We start from the raw sequence: 12,319 nt of genomic DNA on the forward strand, positions 1-12,319 counted from the left end.
CACAGAATTGAAAATGCCTGTCGAGGATCTTGAACCGAAGGAACTTCTGGTGGTCTTCGCAGATGGCTATGTGTAAATACGCTTCCATCAAGTCCAGGGAAGCCAAGAATTCGCCCATGCGCACTGCTGCAATGATGGAATGCAGGGTTTCCATCTAAGATCGGTCGAAAGGTACCTTTCTTTTTTGGGACGATGAAATAAATGGAGTATCAGTCTCTTTCTCACTCTGCGCGGGGGACAGGAATAATAGCCCCCAGAGAGACCAACTGGTCGAGGGTCTGCTGGACGTTGTGTGCTTTCATGCGGGAACCGCAAGAAGAGACTAGAAAGAGATCTCAGAGAGGCCGAGCAAATTCCAATGCATAGCCTCTCTTTATGATAGTCAGAACCCATTGGGTTGGAAGTTCTCTCGACCCATTCCTCATAGAAATCGGACAGCCATCCACCCACCCGGGGAACCGAGGACTGGGTCGGCCGCATCTCATTGAGTGGACTTAGATCTGGGCGTCATGGAACTGGCATCGTCATGGGCGAGTCTACGGCCATGAAAGGAATGAGGCCAGGACTGTGATCTACCTGCGGACTGTCTTTGGGTGGTAACCGGAGCTCTGCTCTGCCGAAATCTCCGTTGTCCCCGAAACAGACAACGGGACTGTGAGAAAACTCTTGAAGGACTGGTCTTATCCTCCGGAAGCCTGTGAACTTTGTTCTCCCCCAAGGACTTAATCAACTGCTCCAAATCCTCTCCAAAGAGAAATTTGCCCTTAAAACTGTAAAGCACTCGGTTGGGCCTTGGAGGAGACATCGGCCGACCAGTTGCGTAGCCACAGGAGCCTACTTGCTGCAACTGCCGACGCCATGGTTCTAGAAGACGTAAGGAGGAGGTCATATAAGGCATCAGACCCATATGCCACCGCCACCTCCAAACACTCCGTCTGAGCGGATTCCTGAGGCGGGAGGTCCTGGGAAGTCGGCAACTGTTGGACCTAGCGAAGGCTCGCCCTGAGCATAAAACTACTGCAAACGGCCACACGGATGCCCAACGCCAAAATATCAAAAATCCATTTCAGAAGAACCTCAAGCTTCCTATCTTGGAGGTCCTTAAGGGCTGCTGCTCTGGCCACTGGAATCGTGGTTCTTTTTGTGATTGCCAACACAGAGGTGTCCACCTTGGGAGACCGCAGAATCTCCAAGAGCTCTTCAGGAAAAGGATACAACTTGTCCATTGCCCTCCCCACTCTGAGGCCTGCCTCCGGGACATCCCATTCTTGGATCATTAGCTGCTGAAGTATGGGATGAAGAAGAAAAGTCTTGGATGGGCCTAGTAACTCTGCCAGGACTGAGTCCACTGAATCCGGGGGGAGAGCTTCTTGTGGATGATCCACGCCGAGCTCCGTCAGGACCCATGGGATAAGTGGGTCCAATTCCTCTCGATGAAACAGGCGGACCACCTTTGGATCGTCGCCCTCTAATGGCATCGTCTTTCCCAGATCCTCATTTGTGTCACCTCCCGGAGGGGCCAGAGGACCCAACAGTGCATCTGAAGCCCCGGTGGGTGCCACGGTCGGGCTCGGGGCCCCATTCCCCCGGAAGGGACGAACCCCGAATCTTCTTGACCCGGAGCGACCCCCTAGGACTCATGACATCTGGGAGCCTTCCGTGGTGGTCCATCTGGTCTCCCCTGCCGGGTAACCCTAGCCTGCTGGCTGTGAGTAGCTAAGAATGCTTTGTGCATTAAAAGCACAAAGTCTAATGAAAAAGCTGAAAGACCACGCCCCTCCCCACCGGCGATCATGGCCCTCATCTAATTCATCCAGTGAGTGATCCTGGATGTCCTCCGGGCTGCCGGGAACCGATGACAGATCCCCTCCCCCCAAGGCTCTTTTCTGCGCTTCAGCAAAAGTCTCCAAAATGGCCGCCGTTCCCGTGCTCAGCGGGAATGTATCGGCCTGAGCATCCTGAGTAGCTGCCCGTTTGCAAGCTCAACAGGTCTTCGGCAGCTGCTCCGAGGGACCAGCCGCTCCGAGGGACCATCCCCTCCGGGAAGGCATCGTACACAGAGCCCTGAGCGGGAGAGCTGCAAGGCTGACTCTCCGCAGGCTACACATCTCGTTGGACACGGCATAGCGAGGGGAGCACCGATCTAGAGAAACTACGCTGCTAGGCAGAAAGTGCTTCCGCAGAACAAACGCTGCTACAACCATACCACAAAAAACCTTTTCCATCCCAGAACCATCTGATACCTAAACCTGCTTCCTGGTCTTCTGCTTTTCTTTTTTTTTTTACAAGAAATCACAACCGACAGCTACCAAAGAAGACTGACAGGTTCTTTATTTATTTTTTTGTAATCTGACTGGGGTGGGGGGGGGGGGAGGGACCGGACTTCCAGTATCCCCCCAGCTGCCTTATGGTCTGGGAGCCCTGCAGGGTCACCACCCCAGCCCCTCACACCCTGCACCCAGGAGGGATGGTCCCACTGGGACCTGCACACCCCCAGGAATATTTTTTCTTTTCCCTGTTGTCCTTTGATCTGCTAGTCTGCTGCTTTTTTTTTTTTTTAAGATTTGCCAACACTTCAGGAAAAGGTGAAGACCGCAGGTTTTGCACCACCTCCATCTGATGGAGACAGAAATACTGAGGAGATACAGGTAGCACACCGGTCTAATAGGGGGTGCTCTACAAGTTTTTCTCTGTCTCCATCTGCTGGAAGAGAGGCAAAACCCAGCAGTCTGGACTGATCTGGGTATACAGGGAATGGGATATGTGTTACCAGTTAACGGGGAAAAGCTCGGTGTCTGCTTTGGATTGGAAATCGGCTAAAAGATACTATATAGGTGGTATCTGACCCCAGTTAAGCTAGCCAGAATATACCCTGGAGGATCTGAGAGCTGTTGGCGTAATTGTGGGGGGCGGGGCAGTTTTTCCATATTTAGTAAGATTGTTTTAAGGTGATAAGGTACTGGGACATGGTTATTGATTTCATTGAAGGGATTATAGGAGTTAAGAGTACAGAGACATCCTAAATTATTTCTGGTTGCCATCAGCCTGGATGTATAGGTAAACGGTACAGATGTCAGGTATTTCATATTATTGTGGGGGAATTCACAGTCTGGTGGCACAAAGTTGATGTTCCACAGAAAACGAATTTATAAGCGAGATTGACTCATATCTTGAAACAATCTAGGGTCCTTTTATTCATTGGCAGGAATCTCTAGATACTAGTCCCAGTGCGTTAGGATCCAGGATATCAGTAAGTCTGTGCTATATCTCAGCATGGCTAATGTTTGTAGAGAGGGCGGGTATAGGGAGGGGGGTGAAGAGGGAGACGGGCGGGATGGGTAGGGAGAGATGGTGTGAGAATGGGACATATTTCGTGGTCTGGTCTTGGGATAAAAGTAGCGTCAAGGACGTTGAGGAGAGGGAATAATGACAAGTTGGATATTGGGTACTTTGAATATACATTATCTATAGCTGACATTTACATTATTACTTGGATCACTGTAAACAATGAGTTTATTGTTGAGTGTTGTTTTTATCAACTGTTTAATGGTCAGTGTATTGAGAGACTCAATTTGAAGAGAACATGTTCAGTTATTCTAATCCTGTCAATAAACTGTAAATTAAAAAAAAAAAAAAAAAGGAGACACGAGAACCGCTACCTAGGACTGGTAAAAATTTTTTTTTTATATAAATTATATATATATATATATATATATATATATATATATATATATATCTGCTTAGAATTTAAGACTCCTTTTATTTTGTTTGGTGAACTGATGAACAAATTCTGGGTTTTGTTTTATTGTTGCTAAAGCTGAATAAAAGCTACCTTCCAATTTCGCACAATGACATGGCTGAATCTCCTTCAGAACCACTGGTACATCTGTATGATATAATTATATCCTTCCTCCAGCATCTCATTTCTATGGTAAACAGCTCTAGTATGGACTTTTTAGATTATATAGGACGTGTCTCCCTTTTATTACTACAATGGTCCTTTTCTATTTTGTCTAATACCTGAATATCCTTGTTGCGGACACATACCCAAAACTGAACAGCTGCATGCCACATGTGGCCCAATGAAAGCCGTATTCAGCAGAAAGAGGACATCTTTCTTCTAAGCTTTTGTTCCATATTTAATACATGCCAATATATGCTCAATCTTTGACTGCCTTGGCTCAGCTCTAGACACTCATTCCAAATTTATCATCAACTAATACATTCAGGTCTTATTCCTGGTTGTTTTTATAGCATTTATTGCCCCATTCAAGGTATACTCCAAATTCTTCTGCCTCGTATGTAGTATCTATATTTATCCATAATAGATCTTGCTGTCCAGGTGCTTAGCTCATTTTCCTAAAATATCTCCTGCATTCTGCAAAACCCATAAAGCCTGACATGCAAAGAGGATATGAGTTTTAATGCGAGTGGGGAAGCCTATGAGTTACTGAAGGGATGCCTACCCTGCATGGACTGGACCAGGCTCTTCACAGTGTCCGGCCTGACGCTCAGAGCTGCACATTTCTCCATCAGGACAGGCGGGATGTGGCTGTACAGATCCAGATTATCCACTGTCTCTGGGTCCAACTGCAGCGAGTCTGTAAACTGCCTAAAGAGGAAGAAAGAAATGTCAGTGAAGAAATCACGTGTCTGCTGGTCTCTCATATTCTAAAGCAGCAATTATCCAACTTCTGTCTGGGACAATCAAAGGAACCATCATGAGAAAGCAATGCAAGCCATAACTTTGCAGTGCTTTTCCAACAGTTTTATTAATGCTGTGTAACCTTTGGTCTTTGCTGGGTCCAGTCTTCTGTCACTAGTCTACTGCATACGTTCTTACTTGACAAATGAATTATATCACCGTACCCAACATTACTACCAAATGCTCAGTACCACCAATGGTTTACATCTAGACCTTTGGAGACTTGCAAATGCAATGGAACTTGCATATTTATATACAGACATTTTATATTCTGCTTTGTACCAAGAATGGCCTCAAGGCGGATTATAACAAATTTAATAGACCATTTTAATTCGTTATACAGTTAGAATGGCTTCATCCATTTATAAGGCAGTAGCATTCAAAGGTATGTGGCTTATGGCTTTGATCAAGATAGTAGTTGGGAGACTGGGCCAACGGTATGGAGATTTCTGCTGGGAAAGTCTAGGTGGCACTGTGCTTTAGAGGAGAAAGGTAACAGTGGGACTAAACAGTGCTTCCTTTGTCCTGAGACAGGTTCAATATGAACACCCTGGCTAGAAAACTCACTACAGCACAGCTAGATCTGCACTGAAGAGTTTAAATATTAGTAAACTGCAGCCTGATTTTCCTTTATTAACTTCTGATTTTATTCATAGGTCTCTGATCATGCAACCCATTTGCAAATTTTCTGCTACACAATAAGGGCTGAGGGAAATACATTGTATACCTTAGCATCTTCTAACTTTGTGGCAATTACCCTTGCTGTATGTTCCCAGCATGGCAGGGCTCTGTGCATTGTACTTATACTTACATCCTTACAAGATCCTTTTATAAATGTGTCCTTCATACATCCTGTGCCACAGAGTCAACCACCTCCTTTGTCTTATGATTTAAATTATTATGCTTTTGTGTTATTGATTTGTAACTCTGCTTTGAGCATACTGTATAGAAAGGCGGCCTATAAATCTAAAATGAATTATAATAGTTCTTTTTTTCTGGAATTTGATAACAGATTGCAAAACTTCTGATGCTGGGGAGAGTATCAATTAAGGAAATAATTTAAGAAAGTTCATTAGGAATGCCTCTGACAAGACAAGATCTTATTTCCACTAGTGTTCCGGCATATGCAGAGGGAGGTTAAAGTACTCACTCAAGGTCACAAACTGAGTGGTAGAGGTTGGATTAGAACCTGGGTCTCCAGGTATAATATTTCTATGTTCCAAATATTAAGTTGTACTGGAAAACATGTGAGTGGCCATTCTGCAGGGTGATTGGAAGTGATCTGAAGTTAAGATAAAGGAAAATTGGTTCTTGCGTGCAGATTTTCATTCCTGAAGTACCACGGATCAGTTCAGGCAAGTGGGAGGCAGATGGAGGCAGAGAACAAAACTTTAAGGCACTGCTACATAACCGAGTGCCACCTGCAGTCCCTCAATATTGACCTGTACCCAAGCCAAAATGTCTGTGATAACAAATCACCTAATAAACGATAAGGCGAACATAGAATTACAGTAGGAGCCCCCTGGAACTAGGCCCCTTTGACTTAACACAAATCACATACAAAACTATGTACACCTCTCATTACATTGAGTATACCAGCTCAGCAACATCTGAAAGCAAGGAAGTCTTTCAAAAGATGGGGATTGGTCTCTGGACTGATCTATGGTACTTTAGGAATGAAAATTAGCAGGTAAGAACCAATTTTCCTTTCCTGTTCGTACGGATCAGTCCAGACAAGTGGGATGTACTGAAAACCCTCTATTCTGGGCAGGAACTTGAAAGACCCATGCGCAACACACTTTCCCCAAAAGTTGCCTCCCCTGGCGCCTGCACATCCAAGCAGTAATGTCTGCTAAAAGTGTGAAGAGAAGACCACACTGCTGCTTGAAAAATCTCCTGCGGAGAAAGCAGTTGACACTCCGCCCGAGAGGTTGCCTGCGCTCTAGTGGAATGCACTCTCAACCCCTCCGGCACCAATCAACCCTTACAGATGTAAGCCGAAGCTATCGTCTCCTTCAACCATTGTGCAGTAGTGCCCTTGGAAGCATTTCCCTTCTTTGCTCCACTGAACAGGACAAACAGGTGGATCAGGTCTCCGAAAGGCATTTGTCATGTTAAGATATTGCAAAAGAATTTGACGCACATCCAACAAGTAAAGCTACCTTGTATCGGAGCCTCAGCTGACAAATGTGAAAAGGCTGTTACTTGACAACCTGGTTAAGATAGAAAGGGGATACCACCTTAGGCAAAAAAGGAACTGCATGTAAAGAAACCTCATTCTCCGAAAAATGCAGGAAAGGGTTCCTACACGACAATGCTTGCAGCTCAGATATTCGCCTAGCTGAACAGATAGCCACCAGAAAAACAGCCTTCAGGGTAAAATCATTTAACGACGTCCTCCGCATCAGTTCAAGGGAAGACCACACAGCACTCTAAGCACAAAATTAAGGTTCCAGGCTGGTCAAATCCTCTGCACTGGAGAACGCAGATGTTTCGCCCCCTTAAGGAAACGAATTACATTTAGATGAGAAGCCAAAGGTCTTCCCTGAATCCTACCTTGAAGGGAACCCAAGACTGCTACCTGGACCCTAAGGGAATTATAGGCCAAACTCTTAGCCAAACCACTTTGCAAAAAGGCCAGGTTCTGTGGAACATCCAACTTCAAAGGTTGCACCCTGTTTTCAAAACACCATGAATCGAACACCTTCCACACTTGGATGTTGTGGAAGGTCTCCTTGCCTGAAGCAAAGTAGCACACACAGGCTCTGAATAATCCTTCAAACAGAGAGTCAACGCCTCTCAAAAGCCAAGCTGCTAGACAGAAGAGATCCTCCCGGTCTGAAAATACGGGCACCTGTTGCAGCAACGAATAGGACTGTCCACCACTAGACGAAGAAGGTCCGCAAACCACGCCTGGCGTGGCCACTTGGGCGCCACCAGAATCACCCTGCCCGGATGAATCTCGATACGCCACAGCACTCGAACCTTGAAGAGGCCACAGTGGGAACATGTACAGCAACTGATGTGTCGGTCATGGTTGAACTAGAGCATCAATGCCCTCCGATCCGTCCTCTCTTCTGCGACTGAAAAACCAATCCATTTTTTTAATTTCTCAGAGTCACCATGAGGTCCCCCACTGGTCTGCCCCACCTTGCATGCAGGAAGGCAAAGGCTTCTGCCAACTCTCATTCACCCGGGTCCAGACATGGTCTGCTGAGGAAGTCCACCTCGGCAACATGAAAAGCCGCTATTCTCACCAGATGTTTCTCTGCCCACATGGACAGTTCTTGTGCCTCCGGTGCCACTAGACAACTTTTCGTAGCGCCTTGATGGCATACTCGCACCGACTTGTCTCGAACGAGCAAAAGAAACGCCATTAAGGCTTTGCCCTGGTTTTTGATAGACCAGGTCACCTCCTCTGGCAACCACCAACCCTGGGCTGATTTCTCTTGACAAATCATCCCCCAGCAAGCAAAGCTGGCATCCATGGTCACCAGCATCCAGTCGGACACTTCCAGATCCATCCCTTTCTCCAGATTGTGCAGAGACACCCACCACAAGAGATTGGACTTGGAATCCTCCGGCAACAGTAAAGGAAGCTGAAATTCTTCCGAAAGAGGATTCCAATGGGATAACAGAGCTCCCTGCAGAGGATGCATGTGAGCAAAGGCCCATGGGACTAATTCTAGCATAGATGCCATGGAACCCAGGACCTGCAAGTAATCCCAGACCCAGGCGCAGCAGCCGAAGGACCTGGGCTCTGCAACTTGGCTACTCTCTCCTTAGAAACACCTTCCCTAACCGGGTATCGAAGCGCGTGCCCAGATACTCCAACGACTGGGCTGGCTTAAAATGACTCTTTGCTAGGTTCATCCCCCAGCCCAACGACTGCAGAAGCTGCAGTACCCACTAGACTAGTGACTACACTCCACTTCCGACTTCGCCTGTATCAGCCAATTGTCCAGGTCCGGGTGCACCAGCATACCTTCCTTCCTGAGTGACGCCACCACTACCACCATCAACTTTGTGAATGTGCATGACGCTGTACCAACTCAAAAAGGAAGAGCCCAAAATTGGAAATGTTCTCCCAGAACCATGAATCTCTGGAACCTTCAGTGTTCAGCCCGAATGGGGATATGAAGATAGGCTTCTATCAAGATCAACGATGCTAGAAACTCTACTTTGCGCACCGTTGCTATCACCATGCGCAATGTCTCCATCTGAAACCATAGCACCCGAAGGGCAGCACTGACCTTCTGCAGATCGAGAATGAGCCGAAAGGTCCCCTCCTTTTTTGGTACCACAAAGTATATGGAATACCGGCCCTGCCCCCTATCCTGAGGGGGCACCGGTACAATGGCGCGCAGGAATTGCAATCAATGTAGAGTATCCCGCACTGCCTCTCGTTTGCACTGGGAGATGCAGCAGGAGACCTCAAAGGTGTCCCTGAGTGGACAAGAAATTTCTAAGGCATAGCAGTCTCTTATCACCTCCAGGAACCACCGGTCTGACATTATTCTGGTCCGCTCCTTGTAAAAGAGGAACAGCCTCTCTCCAATAGCCTCCAGAGAAGAGCAGGCCAAAGAGCCTTCATTGACCAATCTTGTTTCTGCTGCCCCCTTGAGAACCACCATCCCTCGGGGGTCTGCGCTGACTCTGAAAGGGCTGCTGTCTGCCAGAACTCTGCTTCTGCAAAGCCGTTTTAGGGCTCCTGCCCGCACGAAACCTCCACGCCTCCTGAAAACAAGCTCATAGTGGAAAGGACTTCTTAAGGGTCTTTCTGTCCTCAGGTAACTTATTACCCTTTGACTCTACCAACTGCTTCATGAGCTGCTCCAGGTCCTCCCCAAAGAGCAGCTTCCCTTTGAAGGGGAGATTCAACAGCTGGGCTTTAGACCACATGTCCGCTGACCAATTTCGCAGCCATAGGAGCCTTTGCGCCACCACTGCAGAGACCATACTCTTTGCGGAAGTTCCGATCATGTCATAAAAAGCATCGGATACATAGGCCACTTCCACTTCCAAGCGGGCCACCTGCGCTGTCTCAGCTGCTGTCCCTGACCACTTGTCTGATGCCTTCTGCACTCAGCATAAGCAGGCTCTCTACAAACTTCCACACACCGCCGCATGAAGACTCAAAGCTGCAACCTTAAACAGCCTCTTGAGCAGAATTCTCCAGCTTTCGATCCTGGATATACTTTAGAGCTGTCACCTCTGCTACCAGGATGGTCGTCCTTTTGGTTAATAGCAGACACAGCTGCATCCTCCTTGGGAGATGTCCACAACTCCAAGGTCTGCTCCGGCAAGGGATATAACTTCACCTAACCCTTGCTACCTTCAGGTCTGCCTCAGGAGATTCCCATTCCTGATACACCAGCTTCTTCACCTTCTTTGGCAATGGAAAGGCCTTAGGGGGTCCCCGCAATCCCTCCAGGACTGGATTCACTCCCTCATTATCTGAGTCCTCCTAGATAACCTTAATCCCCAGCTCCTCCAGCACCTGAGGAATCAGCAGACCCAGTTTCTCCCTCCAGAAGAGACGGACCACCCACAGGTCATCACCTTCTATGATTGGCACAGCATCCGGATCATGCATTGGATCCCCCAACGCATCCACTGGATCATGGACTGGATCCTGCATTGGATCCCCCAAGGCACCAACAGGGTCCTTGTTCGGCTCCATCGGACTCCCCTGCATCTGATCAGGATCATCCATCCCCTACAACAAACCTTCTTCCTCCGCGGCTCATCTGAGACCCAATGAGCGCAGGATCCCTCCTGCCTCCACAGGCCTCCGATCCCTAGCCTTCTTGGCCACCCGGGACTTCCTGGGTGAGGGATTTCATCTTAAATACTTCCTGCCTAAATAAGCCTTATGGAGGAGAAGAACAAAATCCGTGGAAAACGCCTGACCAGAAACTCCCTGAGCCTCTCCCCTTCCCACCAGCAGGGTCCTGTTCAGCGGGAAACAGCGTGGGAGGGGAGTCCCAAGGCTCCGAAATAGCAGCCTATCAGAACATGCTGACAAAATGATTGACAGCTCCTCAGACCTCCCCCCTGGGATCTCCAGAGCCAGCTTAGCTGCTTTCATGCGCTTGCCGGCCCCCCAGCCCAGGCATATTCATGACAAAACGAGGCAGAATAGAATCAAGCCTGCCTTATACTGCAGCTGTGACAAACTTTACTGCGCTGCATGTGAGTCACCATGTCAGTGCGGTCAGGCTTACGCACACGGTCGGGCCTAAAAATAGACCCTGCCAACATGAGTGCACCCCGATGCTGTCCGGTGCTGAAATATCCAGCACCCAGCCACGATCAACAAAGGCAATTCGGCACATCCCCTCTTGCCTGCCTCCCGGCGGGAATACAGTCACTTACCTGCTGCCTCAGCCCTGCTATCAGCCGCTACTGCTGTGCTGCTTTTTTTAAAACATTTTTTTTTTATTTAAAGAAACAGACCCAGCCAGAAAAGGGACCAAAAAAATAAAGAACAGAAATACTTTGAAGAATATGATTGATCAGATACGCAATATTAGGAAGGAAAAATACCCAGACGCCTCTGCTGTACTGTGGCCTGTCAGAATTGAATGAACTCTGAGTGCCTTTCTGAGCATGACTTGCAGAATGTCCCTGAGATAGACCTACTGGCACCAACAAGAGAGGCCTATTCAATGGCAACATTTACTTCATAATACAAGGAAACTTGGTTCGTATGAAGCCAGGATGTAAGCTTTTGTCTTACAAATGCATATCTCAACGGACAGGAGCCAGGTGAAAAGATTCTTCTTTTAAAGTTACAGTTTTAATTAAGTCCTGGCTCCAGAAAACGGAATTCATGCCGAGCTTCCTATTCAGGCCATAGACTTGCTATTTGTTTACACAACAAAGAATATCAAGAGAAGAACAGAAGAACAAAGGCCATCAAAGCCATGTTGATAAAGGAACTTTTATGGTGGGAGGATGAACAGGGTTAGAAGAATTCTTAAGTTGAGGGATGTCCTCACAAGCATTTCCTATGCATTATAGATTGTCATGACAACAGCATAATGTATCTTTGGGCATTCTGGAAACTTCGGTAGTGCTGTATTTTGATTATAAAAGTCAGGGCATGTCATATATTCATTGAGATGCTAGTTATTACAGATAGAGGGCATATAGCATCTCCCAGGAACACTTGTCTTTGACTCTTCTTTAAAAAGCCAAATAAACTAAATTTTAAACCTCTTGCTGAGTCGAAGTGTTCTTGTTGCCCTGGCCCTGAGTACAGAAATTATGTACAACTTCCCTGCTTCTGGAGGCTGAGTGCTGAGGGTGCCAGGGACACAGAGGGAGTGAAGGGCCCAGAGGGGGTGAGGGAACCAGGACCCCTGGCTATCAACCCTCCCTGATAAGAAGGGCCAAGTCAGGAAAGGGGTCCCCAACCCTCCACTTGCCCTGCTCCACCCAAGGGATGGCCCTCAAAGGAACATAACACCTTGAGGAGCCGAATCTCCTTAATTTTTTATATTTTTTTTTTAAACTCCAGACTGCAGGTTTGCACCTCTACCATCTGCTGGAGACAGAGAAATACTGAGGGACTGCAGGTGGCACTCTCGGTTATGTAGCAGTGCCTCA

The 12,319-nt window shown here is 47.4% G+C and overlaps 1 protein-coding gene across 2 annotated transcripts in view; it reads right to left on the reverse strand.

Annotated features, from left to right (window-relative positions):
• The window catches only part of PTPN23 (protein tyrosine phosphatase non-receptor type 23), a 227,711-nt gene that overhangs the window by 79,808 nt on the left and 135,584 nt on the right, over positions 1 to 12,319 (reverse strand). For both annotated transcript variants that reach the window (XM_029588197.1, XM_029588198.1), the window contains one exon: positions 4,467 to 4,612. In XM_029588197.1, coding sequence (XP_029444057.1) covers positions 4,467 to 4,612 — 146 coding nt within the window. The remainder of the gene's footprint in view (positions 1 to 4,466; positions 4,613 to 12,319) is intronic.

This window comes from Rhinatrema bivittatum, chromosome 2 (assembly GCF_901001135.1).
Source record: "Rhinatrema bivittatum chromosome 2, aRhiBiv1.1, whole genome shotgun sequence".
Lineage (NCBI taxonomy): Eukaryota > Metazoa > Chordata > Amphibia > Gymnophiona > Rhinatrematidae > Rhinatrema > Rhinatrema bivittatum.